The sequence below is a fragment of the Pseudophryne corroboree genome, chromosome 4 (assembly GCF_028390025.1).
Source record: "Pseudophryne corroboree isolate aPseCor3 chromosome 4, aPseCor3.hap2, whole genome shotgun sequence".
NCBI lineage: Eukaryota > Metazoa > Chordata > Amphibia > Anura > Myobatrachidae > Pseudophryne > Pseudophryne corroboree.
The window spans coordinates 804,312,917-804,335,952 of record NC_086447.1 but is presented as its reverse complement, the minus strand read 5'-3'; the positions used below and the strand labels follow the sequence as shown (position 1 = coordinate 804,335,952).

General features: G+C 46.8%; 1 protein-coding gene across 2 annotated transcripts in view; it reads right to left on the bottom strand.

Annotated features, from left to right (window-relative positions):
- C1D (C1D nuclear receptor corepressor) overlaps positions 1-23,036 on the bottom strand; it is a 108,446-nt gene that overhangs the window by 6,040 nt on the left and 79,370 nt on the right. For both annotated transcript variants that reach the window (XM_063918407.1, XM_063918408.1), the window contains exons 3-4: positions 5,884-5,950; positions 5,748-5,803 (exon numbers count right to left, since the gene is read on the bottom strand). In XM_063918407.1, the coding sequence (XP_063774477.1) occupies positions 5,748-5,803; positions 5,884-5,950 (123 nt within the window). The remainder of the gene's footprint in view (positions 1-5,747; positions 5,804-5,883; positions 5,951-23,036) is intronic.

The following is a 23,036-nucleotide window of genomic DNA, read 5'->3' as shown; positions in this document are numbered from 1 at the left end:
TTTCAGCTGTGTGCACACTAGACCAGTGATGAGGAAACTTTGGCACTCCAGCTGTTGTTGAACTACACATCCCAGCATGCTCTGCTACAGTGTTAGCATGGCAAAATAGCAAAACTGTAAAGGGCATGCTGCATACTTGCCTACCTGACCCTCTCCATGAGGGAGAAAATGCTCTGTTCCTGGACTTTCCTGATAATGTATGATTGCCGTCACCTGTGGTGAGCTAGTTAATTGATAAGAAAGGTGATTCACCACAGGTGATGGCAATCATACATTACCAGGAAAGTCCAGGAACAGAGCATTTTCTCCCTCATGGAGAGGGTCAGGTAGGAAAGTATAGCATGCTGGGATGTGCAGTTCAACAACAGCCAGAGTTGCCAAAGGTTCCCCATCACTGCACTAGACGAGAGTATGTACCCAACGATATTGTGTGTAGGGGCGTGTGTGGGGGGATACAGAGGGGGGGGGGGGGGGGGGTTGGAGCATTCGTTGGCGACATCACCCGTCCCACATGCAGTCAGCGACATAGTGCATACACACTGGGAGATATTGTGAACGATGTGTCGGTATCAGCCACATTGTCTACTTTAGTGTGTACCCAGCATTAGATTCAACTAAAAGAGGAATCATCTTAAAGGTGCATACACACGGAGCGATATAACTGAGCGATATTGACTATATAGTCAAAATCGCTCAGAAAGTTAGTGCAGATCGCTCCGTGTGTACACAGCCAGCGATAGCGATGCGCGTCCCCGCTAGGTCGCTATCGCTGGGAAAAATAGTCAGTGCAGGCAAGTCAATTTTGGCTATGTCGCTGCAAAAGTTAGGCAAAATCGCTAACACTTTAAGAGGCCAGCGATTTTTCCCAGCGATAGCGATGTGCAGGCGGCGGTGGTGCGGGCGGCGGCGGGTTGTGGCGGCGGTTCGGGCGGGGGCGGGTTGCGGTGGCGGTGTGGGCGGCGGTGGGTTGCGGTGGCGGTGTGGGCTGCGGCGGGTTGCGGCAGCGGTGCGGGCGGGGGAAATTTACCTTTCTATTGCAGAGTTTGGCAGCGGAGCGGTACCAGTTTCAAAAATGGCGCCTCAGCGTCATTTTTGAAATTCAAGATGGCCGCCGCGAGCCAATCACGGCTCGCCGCGTCATCGCCCCGCCCCCTCCCGCTGACTTATATAAGTCAGCGCGAGGCAGCGGCTGTCAGTCCGACGGCGGAGGAGGAGCGGAGAAGAGCTCCTGAAGACGCCGTGGAAGTCCTGGATGGGCGGCGGCTATGCAAAAGAGCTTAGCAGCCGCCGCCCACCAGGTGAAGATGCTGGAAGTCCTGGGAAGGCGGCGGCCATGCAAAAGAGCTTAAAGGCCGCCGCCTCCCAGGTGAAGACGTCGTGGAAGTCCTGGATGGGCGGCGGCTATGCAAAAGAGCTTAGCAGCCGCCGCCCACCAGGTGAAGACGCCGGAGCAAGACCCCAGAAGCCCTGGGGAGGTGGCGCCCCCCCCAGGTGAAGACGCCGGAAGCCCTGGGAAGGCGGCGGCCATGCAAAAGAGCTTAAAGGCCGCCGCCCCCCAGGTGAAGACCCAGTTTAATAAAGGATTTTTAAAAGAATGTGTTGTGTTTTTTTTTATATTTTCTTTACAAGTGGACTACAGGTGCCAGCGGGCCCTTTATGTCCGGGCATGCTGGCACTTGTGGTTCTCCAAGTGCCAACATGCTGGGGCAGGCTTGCTGGGACCTGTAGGCCTCCTGTAAAGAACAATATTACTATTGAAAGGCTATCAGCCTCCCATCCACCGGGCCACGGATGGGGGGGGACAGCCTCGGGCTTCACCCCTGGCCCTTGGGTGGCTGGAGGGGGGGACTCCTTGATTTAAGGGGTCCTCACTCCTCCAGTGTACCCCGGCCAGGGGTGACTAGTTGGGGGGGTAATGGCACGGCCGCAGGGACCAATATAAAAGTGTCCCCCGGCTGTGGCATTATCTCCCTGGCTAGTGGAGCCCGGTGCTGGTTTGGAAAATACGGGGGACCCCTATGTCTTTTGTCCCCCGTATTTTTTAAACCAGGACCGGACGCAGAGCCCGGTGCTGGTTGTCTAAATATGGGGGAACCCTACTCATTTTTCCTCTGTATTTTAACAACCAGGACTGGCTCAAAGAGCCCGAGGCTGGTTTTACATAGGAGGGGGGACCCCACGCAAATTTTTTTTAACTTTCAGCTATTTAAATACCAGCCACCCTGTAAAATCGTCCTATATATGACACTCATCCCCTTATTTAAATGAGATAGTCAAAATCTCCCATAGCCAAAATCTCATGCATAGTTAGACAAAATCTCTGGTAAAGTTAGTCAAAATCTCCTACTGCCAGTTCAAGGGAAAAGTTAGCCAAAATCTCTCCGTGTGTATGCACCTTAAGACACAAGCAAACAATGAGAGCAGCACAGTCTGCCCATATGATTGCACAGTACTGCACCACCTGCCAGGTGATTCCCCAGGTGTATAATAGCTGTTGTGCTTTGGGGAGGATTAACCATTAAGTGGTGAGTGCAGTTGAGCCTCAACATAGACCAGCAACCTACAAATGATCATGTGTACATATCAGTGTGAATTCAAATGTAGGACTGACCTGAAGAGGAAGACTTTGGCGCAGTTGGTTGTCTTATCATATAGTGCAATATATTTAATAGAGTACAGCTTGGAGTGTTCATAGTGGATATGGGGAGTGCAGCATCTGTAGGGTCTTTGTGTTTATGCAATGGATGTAGTGAGTGCAGGGGGGGGGGGGTCAGTCAATAACTTTTGGATACTTTAAAAAGCTAAGAAGAAACATGCATCCATTTACCTCAATAGCAACTCCCAAAAAGTCATATTTTAGGTGCAAGTTCACATATTAAATGTGGGTCTGCTAATTATAAATAGGTATATGAAGCCATGAAAAGTATCATGTTGTCCCTTCACATGGTACTGGTGAGGCCGCACCCCGAACCGCAGGACATTTGGGCATCAGTTCACATGAAATGGACAGAGCTGAGTGAAGGGTAAGTAAATAAGGCTAGTTGGGGGTTTCTGTTAGGAGAACAGCCTGCCGGAGTTAAATTTATTTACACTTGATAATACTGAGGGGTGAGATGGTTACTGGGCATAATATAATAAGGATCCACAATGAATACCTTTACACCACACAGCGCTCTGACAAGGCAATTTCTCACTAAACCGAGCTGCATACAAAGCCGCTTACACTGGACTAGAGACGCTAGGTTGTCACAAAGGAATTGGTACAACCTATGCACAAAGTCGCAGATTCAGCATTACAGAACGTGGTGGAAGCAACAGTCACCGCCGCTCCTATCTGCCTTTTTTAAACAGATTTGAACGATAGTACGGCAAGCCCCACTGGCCAGTGTACACTAGCTATGTAGTTCCAAAACTTCTCGTACTTCTAGGCATTACAAATTAGACACAACAGTTGAAAAAAGGAGGCTTACCGCCAGGACCCCGGCACACAGAGTGACTGGTGCGTCTAGAGCAATGGTGTATTAGGACACATATCTATGAACCATCGCTAATTACCTCCACTGGGTGGTTTTTTTTTTTTTTACGTATTTTAAAACCTTTCATCTTTTTCTTTTAATATTAAAATGTATATAAAAAGGGTCTGACACTGCATTGACAACATTTTGTACCATTTTTGTGTTTAACACATATAAACCCATTGGGAAGCCAACACAGAGCTCCAGAATGTTGGTACAAGTTCACGTAAAGCGCCTGTGGATAGGAGGCCCAATATATACACAAACGCACACCGTGTTTTACTGGAAGCTAACTCCCCCCCTTTCCCTTTACCTTCCCATTGAATTAATAACCCCCATAAAGCAGTGATATGATAAATATTAATAAATGAATCATGGTGAAGTCTCATAGCTCCAGACAAGTTCATTATCTCTGGATTAAACACAGCTCTTTTGATATGCCTCCTGTAGATACGACTCGCCTCCTACAATGCTCCGTATAGCGTCATATATATCGATCACTTAAAAAAAGGTCAACTCACAGAAGGACGCCACCAGCCAACTGCAAATCTTTGCACTGAAGGCAACGAGCCAAAATGTACTGGCTTAAATTCTAATCTCTGGTCTTTGGCTATGTGCGAACGGTCGCTGTTCTAATTATTTTGTCATGCTTTCTCTTTGTAAAAATGATGGATAGCGGTGCTGGCTGCAAGGTTCTCAATCCTGTAACTTCTACAAGATATATACTGTTACAAGGAGTACAGAATATAACGTTACAGGCTACAGCTGTCTAATTTACACCCACAGCTGTGTGAAACAATAGGTCTTCCTTTCACTTGCAAGATTTCAAAGCATATACCATCCAAAGAGGCAGGAGGGGGAAATATGTATATAAATCTCACATACTTAATGAAGTTTCGGTTTCTCCTTCACTTTCGGTTTATTTAACAGTGTGAATACAATATCTAACCCAGACATGGGTAACTTTCTACACTTCAGCCCTTATTCCATCACCTACGAGGACAATCCATTCTCATGGGACATGTAGTGCAGCCACGGAAGGGTATTATTAGACATGTGGCCAAATGGCTTTCAGCGCTGCTTTAAAAGTCAAATAGCTACTATTTATATAATAATAGGGCCGTCATTTTTAAACTCCGCTGTTTTATGTTGTACCCACGGTTGAATGTACATTATTGTCCCAGTAGAGTGTCAGGAACCTCAATGAAGACAGAATAAAGGGCAAATACACTTGTACATACAAAGGGAATACATCTGGATTATGTTCCCTTAATCCAGCCTGGACACATTTCTAAACATAAATGCTTCTGTCACAGTTACATATAAACACATTAGGAATCATTTGTAAATATCAGTGCACAAGTACAAGGTGCTATTACTGCATACTAATAAAAAAATAAAAAAAAATGCTACAAATAAAAACAGCGTAAGCATACTAATTAAAAAAAAAGAAATAATAAATTAACAAATAAAAAAATAAAAAATCGCAATGGTTTACATTTTTTGCAAGCTCTCCGTGCACCAGCTTATTTATTACACACACACACATTTTATATATATATATATATATATATATATATATATATACATACACATATATATATATATATACATATATATACATATACACACACACATACATACACACATTTTTATTTTCAAAATGTTATATCCATCCGCAAACATTATTTATATGAAGAATTGTGTCTCCATCAGTTGTCTTGTTTGCTTTGTATGCTGGATGCTGGTGTCTTTTCTATGCATTTCCTACCACTTCAGTTGGTACTGTACGTTAAGAAAAAGCGCAGAGCAGTCTTTATTGCAATCATGACTGACCATATTTACTATGAGGTGATAATTATGATGATTGGTCTTTCCTCAAACAAAAAAACACTACATTAAAATTTAAGAGCTGCAATGGACAATTACTTGTGCTTTAAATACACAATACGGAAGCCATTTTAAGTGCACCTGTCAGCTGTACAGTAGAGGCAGCCATTTGCAGGCAAAGCCAATATTCAGCCTATCAAATAGCTTGGAAATGTGACAAGAGTAAGGTACAAGGTGCCACATGCCTCAGTGAAGTCACTGGCCATAAAATGGGCGCCTACACTGCGAGTAGGTTAACAGGTACATTTTATCACCCTGCTATAGCTGCAAAGGTTTATAAAAGATACATTTTTATCTTTGATAAACCTGAAAGGTATAATGGAAATAGAACAAGTCACTTACCAATTCCGTTTTCACTGGATGCTCCTTAGGATTCACTCCTTGCGTGGTCAAATACACTAAAATAAAGGACATCTGAAATGACTTGTGTTTTCTCCTCAGTTTTAGACTTGAGCATCAACATTAAAGCGCTACTTACCCCAGAACAGTGAGTTTAATGTGTATGCAGATACCAAATCCAATTTTGCTTGTTCCAGTGGTTCTATCTGCAATAAAATATAAACATTTACATATCATAAAGGGAATTAAATATTCATGGTACTCCCACAGAAACAGCACTTCTACAAAAGCACTCAGCTGGATTCAATGGTCAGCAACTAATGAAAACACATTTATTTGTAAATACTGTGAATGCCTGCACCCCTACATTGGATGGTTTGGGAAGACACTAGGGCATTCTACAGGCCTAATATGGTTGAACATAATACGTCAACACACAAAACGAGTTAAGTGCCCTACTCCAATGGACCTGCCATCTTGGGGGCCTTCCCGCCGCAGTGGCTGCACAATGCACACTTCATCGTGCTGCTGGCTGGTGAAGTCACCGAGTCAGTGTCTGACTCTTTCCACCGCTGATAATGCTGCTGGCTGCATTGCAGGAGTTGCTTTCATTCAGCTCCCGGCCTCCATAGCAGAGAGATCAGGGAGCACCAGGACCTGCCTGCCATCTTGCTGCCCCCAGCTTGTACCATCTGCTAGGAGTCAGCACAACTTATAACCTTGCTGCCCACCGCGTCTCCAAGATAAGGACCCTAGGATCCCACGAACCTGCCCATGGAGACCCCTCCCAGACACTGGCACCGTAGAAGGACGACACGGCTGCTGGTGGGACACACACACACACGGAATTTACTTCTAAGAACTTTTCTCTTCCAATGGCTGCCCGCCCCCAGTTGTACGCTGATTACTCCTTTACATCTCAGCTGTATTGTGTGCTGAGAATTGAGCCGCTAATTGGTACCTGTGCTCTGTTTTAGTTTTTCAGTTACTGTATTGTTAAGTTTTGTGTACCCTGATTGTTCTAATGTATGCCGTATGTACGGCGCTGCAAACCACTTGTGGCGACTTATAAATAAAATGTAATAATAATAATAAATAATACAAAATAATAAATACAAAATTATTAGGATGATGATGCTAGAGCTGGAACACACAGTCCCACTGAGCTTATTGGCCCGCTGAGTGACTAAAAGGAGTGGGCTGGGGAAGGAGAAGCCTGCTTGGCGTGATTTGGAGTGTTTCAGCTAAAGTGTGATACTGTATAACATGCGGAGGGGGATCATGAAAGTGACACGGAGACATGTGGGGCATTAAGGTGTATTTACCGCCTAGGCACTGGGGACTTTGTCCATTGGTGTGTGGTGACACTCTAATATTTCACACAGTTAGTCCATGTTGGCAGCAGAACTATCTGCGCATTGATCATTTACAGTGTACTTTGGATATTTAATTTGAGAGAAGGATAGATAAGGATAGTGGCGAGATTCCGAACCAGCACACACAACAAGGAGGAAAGCCAAGCTAACCAAACTTGGAACAGGAACAGCAACGGCTGAACCAACATTACTTAACCAAGTAACAGTGCAGGAAGAACGAAGCACCGGGCGGGCGCCCAGTATCCTCTACGGACTACGAGAAAAGGATTTACCGGTAGGAAATTAAAATCCTATTTTCTCTTACGTCCTAGAGGATACTGGGGTTTATTTAGTACCATGGGGATGTACCAAAGCTCCCAAACTGGGTGGGAGAGTGCTGAGGTTCCTGCAGAACTGATTGACCAAACTGAAGGTCCTCAGAGGCCAAAGTATCGAACTTGTAAAACTTTGCAAACGTGTTCGAACCTGACCAAGTAGCTGCTCGGCATAGCTGTAAAGCCGAGACACAGCATCCCAAGAAGAACCCACCGACCTAGTAGAGTGGGCCTGTACAGATTTTGGAACCGGCAAGCCTGCCGTGGAATAAGCATGCTGGATAGTGAGCCTGCTCCAGCGTGCAATTCACTGCTTTGAAGCAGGACACCAGATTTTATTGGGATCATAGAGAACGAACAGCGAGTCTGTCTTTCTGTGACGAGCTGTTCTTTTCACATACACCTTCAAAGCCCTCACAACATCCAAAAACTTTGAAGTAGCAGAGGTGTCCGTAACAACCGGAACCACAATAGGTTGGTTGATGTGAAACGCAGACACCACCTTAGGCAGAAATTGCTGACGAGTTCTGAGTTCAGCTCTGTCCTCATGGAATATTAGGTAGGGGCTCTTGTGAGACAACGCCTCTAGCTCCGACACACGTCTTGCTGAAGCCAAGAACAACAGTGTGACGGTCTTCCACGTAAGGTACTTTACGTCGACCTCCTGTAACGGTTCATACCAGTCCGACTGGAGGAACTGCAGCACCAAATGGAGATCCCAAGGTGCCGTGGGAGGCACAAAGGGAGGTTTAATGTGCAGAACACCTTTCAAGAACGTCTGGACCTCAGGGAGAGAAGCCAATTGTTTCTGAAAGAAAACGGACAAGGCAAAAATCTGGACTTTTATGGAGCTTAGACGTAGGCCCACATCCACTTCCGACTGCAGAAAAAGCAGGAAACGTTCCAGATGAAATTCCACCACAGAATATTGTCTGCTTTCACACCAAGAGACATATTTCTTCCGAATACGGTGGTAATGTTTAGACGTTACCCCCTTCCTGGCTTGGATCATAGTCGGGATGGCCTTGTCAGGAATCCCTCTCCTGGCTAGAATCAGCCGTTCAACTTCCATGCCGTTAAACGTAGCCGCGGTAAGTCTTGATAGATGAACGGGCACTGTTGCAGAAGATCCTCGTGAAGAGGTAGAGGCCACGGATCTTCGAGCAGCATTTCGAGAAGATCCGCATACCAGGCCCTTCGTGCCCAGTCCGGAGCAATAAAGATTGCTTGAACCTTTTCCCTTTTTATTCTTTTTAGAATTCTTAGGATCAGAGGAAGTGGAGGAAACACGTACACCAGCTGGTAGACCCACGGAGTTGTCAGAGCATCTACTGCCACTGCTTGTGGGTTCCTCGACCTGGAACAACACCGCTTGAGCTTCTTGTTGAGTTGAGAGGCCATCATGTCAATTTGTGGATATCCCCACCGACGTGTCAACCACAGGAACACCTCCGGTGAAGGTTGTGTCTGCTGAGGAAGTCTGCTTCCCAGTTGTCTACTCCCGGAATGAAGACCGCTGACAACGCCACAGTGTGTTTTTCCACCCAGAGGAGAATTTGTGACACCTCTGACATTGCAGCTCTGCTTTTCGTTCTGCCCTGTCGGTTTATGTATGTCACTGCAGTCACATTGTCCGACTGGACCTGAATGGCCTGATTCTGAAGAAGAGATGAGGCCTGCAGAAGGTCGTTGTATAAAGCCCGGAGTTCCAGGATGTTTATTGGAAGGACGACTTCCTGACTTGACCATCTTCCCTGAAACTGCACCCCCTGGGTGGCTGCGCCCCAACATCTGAAGCTTGCGTCTGAGGTTAGCAGAATCCAATTCTGAATCCCGAACCTCCGATTCTCGACTAGGTGAGAAGTCTGTAGCCACCACAGGAGTGAGATCCTGGCTTTTGGCGACAGACGGATCCTCTGGTGCATGTGAAGATGCGATCCGGACCATTTGTCCAACAGATCTAGCTGGAAGGGCCTCGCATGAAACCTTCCGTACTGAAGCGTCTCGTAAGAGGCCACTATTTTCCCCAGAAGGCGAATGCACAGATGCACTGAGAGCCGGGTTGGCTTCAGGACAGCCCGAACCATCAACTGGATTACAACTGCCTTTTCCAAAGGAAGGAACACTTTGAGACTTTGTGTCCAGTATCATTCCCAGGAAAAGAAGCCTGGTTCTAGGTGAGATTTTGGTAGGTTCTGAATCCAACCGTGCTCCAGTAGTAGTAGTAGTAGTAGAGCAGTCTGGTTGAAAGAGCAATACTGTCCAACAACCGATCCCTGGACGGTGCCTTTATCAGAAGATCGTCCAGGTACGGAATTATGTTCACTCCCTGTTTGCGGAGTGGAAACCTCATCTCTGCCATCACTTTGAACACCCTTGGTGCCATGGAGAGAACAAATGGCAGGGCCTGGAACTGGTAGTGACAGTCCTGCAATGCAAACCGTAAATAAGCCTGATGAGGCGGCCAGATCGGAATGTGAAGGTACGCATCCTTGATATCCAGAGACAGTAGGAATTCCCCCTCCTCTAGACCTGAGATCACCGCTCTCAGAGACTCCATCTTGAATTTGAACACTCTTAAGTACGGGTTCATCGACTTGAGGTTCTTACCGAACCGTCCGGTTTCGGTACTACAAACAAGTTGGAATAGTACCCCTTGTTTTTATTATTATTATTATCCTTTATTTATATGGCGCCACAAGGGAACCGCAGCGCCCAATTACAGAGTACATAAACAAATAATCAAGCAGGAAAACAGCAACTTACAGTTGACGACAATATAGGACAAGTACAGGGTAAATAAACATAGTTACATCAGCAGATGACACTGGAATAAGTATCAGGTGGCAGAAGACTGCTGGATTTGGTGCAGTTGAATATTATTAAAGTAAGAAAAGGATAAGCACATGAGGGAAGAGAGCACTGCTCGTGAGAGCTTACATTCTAAAGGGGAGGGGTAGACAGACAGGGGTGAGACAGATGGGGTACATAGAGAGCGTGGAACAGAGGTTTAGGATGAGATTTGGCTGGGTTTGGTGAAGAAGTGGGTCTTGAGAGCCCGTTTGAAGTTTTGTAGAGAGGTGGAGAGTCTGAGGTAGGGAATTCCAGAGAAGTGGTGCAGCACGTGAAAAATCTTGGAGGTAGGAGTGGGAGGAAGTAATCCGTAGGCAGGAGAGTCGGAGGTCAGAGATGTAGATGGGAGAGGAGTGGGTGAGGGCTTTGTAAGCAAGTGTGAGAAACTTGAAATGGATTCTGAAAGGGAAGGGGAGCCAGTGAAGGTCTTGTAAGAGAGGAGAGGTGGACGCAGTGCGTTTGGTGAGGAAGATGAGCCGGGCAACAGCATTGAGGATAGATTGGAGTGGAGAGAGGTTTTTGTCAGGAATGCCAGTCAGGAGGAGATTACAGTAGTCCAGTCTGGAGATGACCAGTGAGTGGATAAGAGTCTTAGTAGCATCCTGGGTCAGAAAGGGTCTGACCCTGGAAATATTTTTTAGATGAAAACGGCAGGTTTGTGAGATTTGCTGAATGTGTGGTTTGAAGGAGAGGGAGGAGTCTAGGATTACTCCAAGACAGCGCACTTGGGGGCTAGAGGAGATAGTAGTGCCATCAATAGATAATGAGATTGTAGGAGGTGAGGTTATGCGGGAGGGAGGGAAGATGATCAGCTCGTTCTTAGACATGTTAAGTTTAAGAAAGCGCTGGGACATCCAGGAAGAGGTAGCAGAGAGACAGTTGGAGATACGAGTGAGGAGAGCAGGGGAGAGGTCTGGAGAGGAAAGATAGATTTGAGTGTCATCAGCATAGAGATGATATTGGAAACCAAAAGAACTAATGCGCTTACCTAGTGAGGACGTATAGAGAGAGAAGAGAAGAGGACCAAGGACAGAACCTTGGGGTACCCCTACAGTTAGTGGAAGTGAGGGGGAGGTGGAGTCATGAGAGGAGACAGAGAATGAACAGTCAGAAAGGTAGGACAGCCAAGAGAGGGCAGTGTCACGCAGACCAATGGAGTGAAGGATTTGCAGTAGGAGAGGATGGTCCACAGTGTCAAAAGCAGCAGAGAGATCAAGTAGAATAAGTAGAGAGTAGTATCCCTTAGATTTAGCAGCATGGAGGTCATTGCATACTTTTGTAAGGGCAGTTTCAGTGGAGTGGAGAGGACGGAAGTCAGACTGGAATGCGTCAAGCAGTGAGTGTGAGGAAAGAAAGTAAGTAAGGCGGTTGTAGACAATACGCTCAAGGAGTTTGGAGGCAAAAGGGAGGAGAGAGATGGGTCGGTAGTTGGAGAGAGTGTTTGGATCAAGGGTAGGTTTTTTAAGAATAGGAGAGATGAGTGCATGCTTGAAGGCAGAGGGGACAGTGCCTGATGAGAGGGAGAGATTGAGAAGGTGGGAAAGATGGGAACAAGCAGAAGGAGAGAGGTAGCGGAGGAGGCGGGAGGGATAGGGTCAAGTGGGGAGGTGGTGAGGGGACAGGAACGAATGAGGGCCATGACTTCCTCTCCAGATGCATGGGAGAAAGATGTCAGAGTTGGTGCGAGGAATGGGGAGGGTCTGGTGTGATGTGATGTCCTGACGTATGGAGTCAATTTTGGATGTGAAGTAAGTGGCAAAGTCAAGAGCAGAGAGCGAGGAAGGGAGACGAGGTGGAAGTGGGCAGAGTGGTTAAGAGGCGCCGGGGGTTGGAAGACTGGGAGGAGATGAGGTTCTTGAAGTATGACTGTTTAGCAAGAGAAAGGGCAGCATTGAAGGATGAGAGCATAAGTTTGAAATGGAGAAAGTCTGCCTTAGAGCGTGATTTCCTCCAGTGTCGCTCAGCAGTACGTGAGCATTTTTGCAGATATCTGGTGCATTTGGTGTGCCAGGGTTGAGGTGTTAATTTGCGAGGGTGAATAGTGGTTGGTGGAGCAACAGAGTCAAGAGCAGAAGTAAGGGATGCATTGTATGTGGAAGTGGCTTGTTCAGGGCATGAGAGAGAGAGAGAATAGGAGAGAGAAGTGAGTCAAACAAGGAGGAAAGGAATGTGGTGTCAATAGCTTCAATGTTACGCTTAGTGATGGTGGCCTTAGGAGGTAGAGAAGGGGAAGTCGAGAGAGATAGGCTAAAGGAGAGCAGGTGGTGGTCAGAGTGGGGAAATGGGGAGTTGGAAAAATTAGAAATATCACAGCGGTGAGTGAAGACCAAATCCAGTGAGCTCCCATTCACATGGGAGGGTGAGGAGGTCCACTGGGAGAGACCAAGTGAAGAGGTGAGGTTAAGGCGTTTAGAGGCAGGGGATTGTGTGGGGATGTCAATAGGGATGTTGAAATCGCCTAGGATAATGGAAGGAATGTCAGAAGAGAGGAAGTGAGGAAGCAAAGTTGTCGATGAATTTGGAAGCAGTGCCGGGGGGGCGGTAAATGACAGCTACTCTAAGATGTACTGGTTGGAAGAGGCGTATAGTATGGACCTCAAATGTAGAGAATGTAAGGGATGGTTCTGGTGGTATGAGTTGGTAGGAGTAACTAGAAGGTAAAAGGACCCCAACACCACCCCCATGGCGACCCCCAGGTCGGGGTGTGTGTGTGTGTGTGTGTGTGTGTGAATGTGAGGCCCCCAGCAGAGAGAGCAGCAGGAGAAGTAGTGTCAGAGGGCGTAATCCAAGTTTCAGTAATGGCTAGTATGTGTAGGGAGTTGGAAATGAAAAGGTCATGAGTGGGGACCAGTTTGTTACAAACAGATCTGGCATTCCAGAGGGCACAGGATAGGGGGTATGAGTTTGTGGGAGAGATGTGAATGAGATTATCAGGGTTGCTGTAGCGATGAGGTGAGATTAACTTTGAGGGCAGGGATGATGAGAGAGTGGTAATGGTGCGGGTGCCTGAGCTAGGAGGGGAAACTGCAGGAGGTGGGCAGGGAGGGAGGTCAGTGTGATGTGGATGGGGGTGTGGGGAGGTGACAGGGAAGGGAGAAAGGGAGCAGGGCTGAGTTGTGGGGTAGCAGGACCATGGGGCAGAGGTGAATGAAAGTGGGGTAACAGGAAAGGAGGGGGAAGGAAACAGAGGGATGGAGGGGAGACAGAGGAGGGGAGAGAGGAGGTGGTGTAGGAGACTAGAGGGGGGGGGGGGGAGGATAAAGATACATTATTAGGTAGACACAGAGTGATATGGGGAGTATAAGAAAGCCTTGACATAGTGTTAAGTAGGTAAATAGGTTGAGGGAAAGTGGAAGTAGGAGAGGAGAGTGTAAGGGAATCTGAGCAGAAGAATTGCAGAAATGTAGGTGAGAAAAGCAGTGTAGGCTTAATGGGTGTAGATTTAGTATGAAAGGAGTCAAAAGCGTAGATAAAGTGGGTGCAGAAACGTATCTGGAGTGTAAGAAATGAAAGGATTGTGAGAGGTTTAAGAAGCGATGGTAATTATGTTAGATGTTTTAAGTGTTTGCAGGTAAAATTGCATTGATGCAGCTGTGCTTAAAAAACAAAAATTACAATAATACAGATACAAGCATTTGTAGGTGAAATGGATGATTTTTGAATTGTCCAAGTAAGGTAGTTCCGTGCTACTAAATCAGATGGAACAATCAGGAGGTGAGTGATCTGAGAAGTGACTCACATTTGTAATTAGTTCTTCAGTTTTCTTTATTTTGTTAGATTGGTGTGCTTCTGTTTTCCTTCTTTTTCACTTCGATTGAACGCTGATGGAACGCTGCTGTTATGTGGCAATTTTATCACGCTTTGATAAAATGCACGCTTAGATAGTAAATGCACAGCCAAACGGTTTTGCACAGCTTTGTTTTGCAGATGAGGTGGAACTGGAACAATGACCCAAGTCTGTACCAGTTTTTGAATGGCGTCCTGTTAAGTTATACTATACTTGCTACTTGTGAAACTGGTAAGCCTGATTTGAAGAATCTGTGAGGTGGGAGCTCCTGGTACTCCAGTCTGTAAGCCTGGGAAATAAGATCTATGACCCAGGGATCCTGGCATGAACTTGTCCAGATGTGATTTAAGAATTTTATCCAGACTCCCACCTGCCAGTCTTCCAGGCATCGCGGTCCACCGTCATGCTGAAGGTATTGAGGAAGCAGAGCTTGAACCCCGTTCCTGTGAACCGGCAGTTGCTGGTTTGCGTGGTTTACCTCTTGCGCCTCTGGTGGCTGTAAAATAACCTCTGGGTTTGCCCCTAAACTTGGCAGTCCGAAAGGACTGTAAATTGGGACCTGAGTAGACCTTCCTAGCTGGGGGAGCTGCAGAAGGAGGGTATGTGGACTTACCCTCAGTAGCTTTGGAGATTCATTTGTCTAGTTCATCTCAAAATAAGGCCTCGCCTGTGAAAGGGAGACCTTCCACGCCTTTCCTGGAGTCCGCATCCGCAGTCCACTGGCGTAGCCAAAGACCCCTGCGTACAGACACTGCCATAGCCGTAGTGCATGCATTAAGCAAGCCTATTTCTTTTATAGCTTCCATCATAAAATTTGCAGAGTCCTGTATATGCTGTAGGAACAAGATAACCTCCTCCTGAGGCAAGGCGTCTAACCCTTCAATCAGGTTACTCGACCATTTGGCAATGGCTCTTGTAATCCACCCACATGCAATAGTGGGTCTCTGGGACACCCCAGCAGCTGTATACAAGGATTTGAGCATAGACTCAATTTTATGATCAGCCGCGTCTTTTAGGGAGGCTGCACCCAGGACAGGCCATACAATTTTTCGTGAAAGCCTGGATACTGATGCGTCCACTATCGGTGGATTCTCCCATTTTCTCCTATCCTCAGGAGGAAAAGGAAAGGATGATAACAGTTTAGTGATTTGAAATTTCCTATCAGGACTAACCCACGGTTCTTCACACAGGGTATTTAGTTCCTTTGACACAGGAAAAGTGGCTGAGGATTTCTTTTTTATATTAAAATAAGATTCCTCACTCTCCTCTGACACCTTATCAGGGATATTTAGAACTTCTCTGATAGCTTCTATGAGAGCCTCTATTCCCTGCGACAGAGTACCCTCCCCCCACTTCTGAGTCCACCTCAGCCTGCTCCATTTCTGACCCCTCATCATCCGAGTCAGATATGGGCCAAAGTGCGTTTTTGCGGACAATTGGCAGGGGACTGGAGACGCTGGTTTGGGTACCGAGTCTCTTTTCATAAACTCGGTCATAGATTGTCTTAAGTATTGCGTCTCTTTCTCGGTCCGAGATAACTTAGTAGAGATGGTAGAAATCAATCCCCTAATGGAGTCCAGTCCGGGAAGGGACACTACATTGAGTACACACTAGTGAACCCCCTCGGGAAGAGGAACACTGTGCCTTACATGAAACACACTTTTTTCCTGACATACTGTAATAGTGACAGCACACTCACATACAGAGGAACAGGTTAAATGCACAATTGCTGGTTTAGAGCATATTTTCCCTTAGTTTGTTTATGTTAGTTTTCCGTAGCCTGGTAAAAGTCTTTTGTAAATAGCATTCTTAGTGACCCGCTAACGCAGCTGTAATCTTCCAGGTGGTTGAATAAGATGTGCAATAACGCTTAAATATAAATAAATACGTTTAAATCCTAGAGTATTACAAAAGCAGGTCAATTGGTATTTGGCACAATAGAATATAAAAATCAACATGTTTGATGGGGGGAAAAAAAGTTCTAACATATTTTTTTTTTGTGTGTGTGTGTTTTTTTTTTTTTTTTTGAATATTAATTTTTATTATTTTGCGGGTAAACAAAGCAATTGGGATAGGGATACAGAAAAGAAAAAGGAGAGGGGGTGGGGGTAGGGGGGGTACACACAACAATCAGCATAATACAAAATAACATATTAGAGCATTAAACAAAGCATTGTACGTAGAAAAAGCAATGCAAGAATAAATCATACCCTCATAGAAGATACATTAAGCTAACAACGGATATACCTAGGTGTCTGGAGGGGGCATGGGGTTTGGTGAACGGTTAAACCAATAGGTGGACCACAGGAACCAGCGGAGCAGTGGGGATTTTGCGGTAGAGGCATAGGCCACTCCCGCTGTCTCGAATTCGTAGTGCGACTGAACGGCTATTTCTATTGCAGAGATATGGGGAGCCTCGGTGGAACGCCATAGGCGAGCAATTGAAAGTTTTGTTGAGATAAGGATATGGCCTAGGATGTAGCGGTCACCTGTCGTTAAATCACCATAATATAAATGTAGGAGGGCCAGTCGTGGATGGGGAGAAATATGTTGGCCTAGTACTGATTCTATGAGGTGGAAGACCGAAGTCCACAAGGGGGTAAGAACAGGGCAATCCCAGAAAACATGCATTAAAGTACCGACCATGCCACAATTCCTCCAACACATTTTGGATGTGGAGGGTTGCATCGCATGGAGGCGGGATGGGGTGAAATACAGGCGGTGAAGAAGTTTATATGATAGTTCTATGTGTGATATACATTTAGAAAACTGTGTAGCAGGATCTATATATCGTTTCCCATTCTTCCTCTGAGATAGAGCATCGCAGATCGGCTTCCCATTTCATTTGGGAGGGTGCATTCTGTAATTTTTTGGGATTATTGATGTAATTATACCATTTGGTAATACCGCCCCTGCCTTCCCCCGTCTCCAGGGACCTTTGAACAAATTTAGGCAAGGAGGGGAAGGGGGGGGGGGGGGGGGTGTCGAGAATGTCTAAGTTGCAAATATTTATAAAATTCCCCATGTGGCAAGAGGAAAGTTTCTTGGATCTGGGCAAAAGAGGGGAGGGCACCTTGCGCCATAATATCCTGTAAGAACCGGATTCCCTGTTCTATCCAGCCGTCGAATCTCAACTCAGGGATCAGGGAGGCTATTCCAGTCAATGATATGGTCGTGGTAGGGAGAGTTATATCATTTCCACTTCGCACTATCTCTAGCCAAGCTTTCCTTGTAGATTGGACAGAGAGAGATTGATTGATTGATTAAAACTGTGCCCTCAGATTTAGGGAGTAACAATACATCGGTCAGGGGTAACGGGGCTATAAGATCTTGTTCAAGTTGTACCCATGATTTATACGTGGGTTGGATATACCATGCCCCTATCTGTGCCAGACGGCAAGCCAATTGATATGAGTGTAAATCCGGATATGCCAAGCCCCCGTCTCGTTTGGGCCGAGTCATAGTTTTCCTGGCTAATCTTGGTTTCTTGCCTTTCCACACATAAGAATTAAATATTGCGTTAAATTTGGATAGAAGGGAGTTGGGCACGAGGAGGGGGATGGCCCGGAACAGGTACATAAGTCTGGGAAGGATCGTCATTTTCAGCGCGGCTATTCTCCCCAGCCATGATACATGTTGCATCATCCAGTCCGAGACTAGAGTTGTGGATTTGCGCAAGAGAGGGGGGAAGTTAGCAGTTATCAGGTCATCTAGCTTCGCAGTGATATGGATTCCCAGATATTTGAGGCTTCTATCCTGCCACGAGTACGAGTAGGAAGCCTTCTGTTCAGACAAGAGAGGTGGTGTGAAATTAATGGGGAGGGCCTCTGTCTTAGTGTAATTAAGTTTATAGTAAGATACTGCTGAGTATTCGGACAAGAGTGTGTGTAGCGCTCTCAGGGAGGAGGAAGGGTTAGCGAGCGTCAGAAGGACATCGTCTGCGAAAAGACATATCTTATGGGAATGCCCCGAAAATTCCACACCCCTAATCGAGGGCGAGGATCGAATTTTCTCAGCCAATGGCTCCATTGCCATAGCGAAAACTAATGGGGATAGGGGGCACCCTTGGCGAGTGCCGTTCGTAATGAGAAAAGAAGATGAGAGCAGTCCGTTCACACACACCCTTGCCGAGGGGAGAGAATATAAGGCCATAATGGATGAGAGGACTCTACCGGTGAGGCCGAACTTTCGTAGCACCGCCTGCAAGTATCCCCAATGGAGGCGGTCGAACGCCTTCTCTGCATCTAGCGAGAGCAATAGTAAGGGAGAATCTGATCTAGCGAAAGCGTCCAACACATTTATCACTCGCCGAGTGTTGTCGGGGGACTGTCTGCCGGGAACGAAGCCCACCTGGTCACCGTGGATTATAGAGGGGAGTAGAGGGTTAAGCCTGTTGGCCACTAGCTTCGCATAGATTTTCAAATCGGTATTTAATAAAGCTATAGGGCGATAGTTGGGCATCATGGCGGAATTTTTCCCTGGTTTAGGAAATACTACGCGGGCTTCAAGCATCTCAACTGGGAAATTCCCTATTGAGGATGCGTGATTAAAAACTCCATCCAGAATAGGGACCAGGGTGTCTTTGAAACATTTGTAGAAATTGTTTATAAACCCATCAGGGCCTGGGGCTTTGTCTAATGGGAGCGAGTCTATAGCTTGGGTGATTTCTGTCACAACTGAGGGCCTGAGCTGACGGGAGGCAGCCTCAGTTGTAGGGGCTGAGATGTACCGGAACCTGGGAGGTTGTATCAGACCCCTGGACATGTAAGTAACATGAATAATAACTGCCCGAAGGCGTGACCACGACAACTTGGATAAAAGTCAATGATGTTTATTATGACAACTCCGCAACACAGCAGCAGTAAAAGAAAACGTAAAAGTCAGCAAAGAATAAATACAGTTCCTGGGTACTACAGGATGGCAGGAGCCACAGGGCACTGGTAGTGTGAGATAGTTCTTATGATCTTCTAGATGGAAAGTCCTTACCAGGCCCGACTGTAGCAATGGAGATAACCCAGGATTGTGCCAGCTGGTGTTCCAGGAAAAGCTGGGTTGCTGAAGATAAAACAGCTGCTGTGGATACTGGCTGGAACCAGACTGTTGTTAGCACGGAGTGGATACTGGCTGGAACCAGTTAAATAATAAATGAACTTGGGAGCGATGAAATATGAACTGAAATGTAGAACTTGAGAGCGGAGAAATAATAATACCGGTGGAGAGTGGTAAAGTGTAGAAAGGACACCGGCCCTTTAAGGGAAGCTGTACTCTGCTGGAAGCTGAGCTGGAAGCAGGTAATGTTGTAGCTGGAAACAGATGAATCCACAATGGATTGGAGAGTCAGGCTACACCGCAGGTGGAATGCTGGTGCGGGTCTCTATGGTGGAAGTCTTGAGACAGGAGCTGGAACCTGGAAGACAATCACAGGAGAGAGACAAACAGGAACTAGGTTTGACAACCAAAGCACTGACGCCTTCCTTGCTCAGGCACAGTGTATTTATACCTGCAGCAAGGAAGGGATTGGCTAGGCAATTATGCAGATTAACAATACTGACAACAGATTGGAGGAAATGATCAGCTGACAGAATCCAAGATGGCTGCGCCCATGCAGACACTTGGAGGGAAGTTTGGTTTGTAATCCATGTGGTAATGAAAACAGTAATGGCGGCGCCGGCCACTGGAGACAGGAGACGCCAGGCTGACAAGTGCACATCCAACCACGCGGACACAGCGGAGGCCGCGGCTGACGTAATCGCCACTCTGACACTCTGCATGCAGAAGCTCAGGGACGGCGGCGGAGGCCGCGGGAGACGCCATGCCAGATGTAATAAGGCGTTACTGTGACAGCGTCTCAGAGAGACAGGAGAGGATGCAGGAATGTGAACATTAGGATAACAGATGGGATCCGGTCCTGGAGCGCTGAGCCAGCCTTAGGAGGCATCTGATGGGTAAGAAATGGCGTCCAGATACCCGGATCGTGACAATTTCCTTCTGCGACCATGGTTGGTTTAAAGTCTGCACAGTATCCAGGTCGAGGGAGGGGAGGTTGACATCTTCCAGAAAGGCTGCTATATTAGCTGGCGTAGGTTGTGGGGTAGAGACATCATCTTTTAGATTATAGAGGGTGGAGTAATAAGAGGCAAAGGAGATAGCTATATCTGATGGGTCGGTTATTTTGATATTGTGTGAATTGATGATATATTTCACCCTTTCCTTAGCATTTTTCCCCTGCAATTTGCGTGCAAGCATTCTACCCGCCCTATCTCCTTGCATATAGAACTTCTGCCGCAGACGGAAAAGGTTTTACGGACCTCCGATAATTCTAATTTATTCAGCTCGTCCCTGACCTGGGTCAAGTCTCGATATATTTTCTTATTAGAGGGGTTCAACTTGAGCAGAGCATCTAGGTCTTTAAGACGGGCTTCGAGTTCTACGTGTTTTTCCCGGGAGGTCCTGCGTATATAAGCAGCCGCTTGAATTGACGCTCCTCTAATCACCGCCTTAAGGGCGCACCAATGTATGAATACGGACGTTTCTGCTGGGGATTTAGTTTTAACATATAGGGAGAGGGCCTGAGCTATAGACCGATGGGCGTCTGGGTTTAAAAGGAGGTAGTCCCTAAGGCGCCATAAGGTAGGAGTGGACCTCACTTGGCGGGGGTTCCATCGGACTGAGAGGGCAGAGTGATCGGACCACGATACTGGCAGGATAGAAGCCTTCGAAACCTGTTGGAGAGTCCACTTATCCGATATCACTAGATCGATCCTAGAGTAAGAGCCGTGGACTGGGGAGAAGAACGAATAGTCCCTGCAAGACGGGTTCTTAGCCCTCCAAACGTCATAAAGGTCATATTCATGCATTATATTTCTAAAGGCATGGGAGCTGTCGCGTTGCGAATCCCCCTTGGGAGGGGGGCGGGCCTGGGATCTATCCACCGCTGGATCAAGGACCATGTTAAAGTCTCCCAACAGTAGTAAAGCACCCGTGAGGTGCTTTTGGAGGACTGTGAAAAATTTCCTAAGGAAAGGTATTTGTTTAGTGTTGGGAGCGTATAGCGTAGCTATAGTGACCGGCTTATCTTACAATTTACCTGTTAGTATAAAGGTACCTGCCTTCCTGGTCTGAGATCTGGCACTCTAAAGAGAAATCACAAGAATTTGAAAATAATATTGCCACTCCTGCTCTCTTTTTCGGGCCATTGGACATATAGCCCGAGGGGAATTTATTATCTCTGATAGAGGGGGGTGACGAAAACATAAAGTGGGTCTCCTGCAAGGCTACCATATGTGCCTTACATTTTGCAAAGTGACGCAGGGCTAGTCGGCGTTTATTCGGTGAATTCAGCCCCTTTACATTTAATGATAGTACATTAACCATTAGGTATATCTGAGAACCGTGCTTTTATCAGGTTGCAGTTAAAATTTATGTAACAGGATTTGCTGGAATGAGTGTGTGTAAAAACTTGGAGAGATGGGGAGAATAGGGAGGGTACAAGAAATAGTGAGAAAGGGACATAGAGCGGGCACCACGAGGGTGCTAAATAGGGTTGCCCAGTAAGGCAACACATGGGGTCGGGGCGAGGTGTGGGGAGTTATCTCCCCCCCATTCCTAAAGCATTCAACCTAAAAGATAAGTAACTGACCGCGAGGGTCTACGGGGCCTATGCCTCCTCACGGGGAGCTCCGCAAATAGCATAAACAACATCAAGAGGAGCAACTTCGTCCCGTTTAGAGGGACTAGGATAAACATGGCCAATATGAGTATAGTGAAAACATTACACAATAAACATCCTAAGTTAAACTAGTGCCGCGTAAATGAATAGGGAAAAATAACTACTGTTTGTTCCCCCGGGACAACATCCAGGGGGGCATAGCAGCGGCACAGTGTGTCATAAAGGTATGCAGGAAAAACAGAATCACGCTTGACAATGACATACAACCTGGTGGAGGAAATCAGTTTCTAATGTCCATTGTCTGCCATCGTCTACTCCTGCGTCAGCTTGAGAGCTGCCGGTGTCTTTTCAGATGTATCTTCTCTCCTCCAGGAATCCAATAGTTTCAGACCCGCTTCTGGCGTGATTATCGTGTGCATAACGCCATTACGTCTTACCAACAATTTCGTCGGGAACCCCCAGCGGTATAGGATATCGGCTTTCCTAAGCGCCGAGGTCACCAGGTAGAACGACCGTCTCAAGGCTAGGGTGGCAGCCGAAAGATCTCTGTAAACTTGTACATCTCCCAGGGTCTTGGCTGGCAGGTCCTGGCGCAGAGCCGCCCGCAGTATTTGTTGCTTGATATGGAAGTAATGCATCCTCATTAGAGTGTCTCTCGGAGCATCTTTCGGGGCATTTCTAGCCTTCGGTAGGCGATGAATGCGGTCGATGAGAAAGTCTTCAATAGAGTTGGTTGGGAGAAGTGCCATGAAGAGGTCCGTCGCAAATTGGGTGAGGTCTGCGTTAATGAAGGTTTCTGGAATGCCTCGGAGTTTTATATTAGTACGACGTGACCTGTCCTCCAGGTCACGTCTTCCGCCGTAAGTCCGCGACTTCGGCCTGGAGCTCTTCGAGTTGGGTAATCACCTCATTATGTGACTTCACCATCTCCTCACACTTATTTTCTAGATGATCTGTGCGTTGGCCTATGGCGTCGACCGACTGTTGGCAACTTTGAAGCGCTGTCTTGACTTCCATCGAGATGTCATCTTTAAAGGAAGCCAGTAGTTGCCGCATAGACCCTAGTGTGAGGGGTGCATCGTCATCGAGTTGAGAGAGTTTTGTTTGATTCACCCTAGGGGTCACGGATGTGTCATCGCCACCCCTGAGGTGCTTCGGTAAGGAGGCCGGTATGTCGGAATGTTTCTGGCTTTGGGATGACGGAGATTGCTTAAAGAAGGCGACCTGGCGGGTTGGAGTCGGATCTTTTTGGCGTTTAGGCGCCATAGTCCCAATGCGAAAGTCCTCACAACA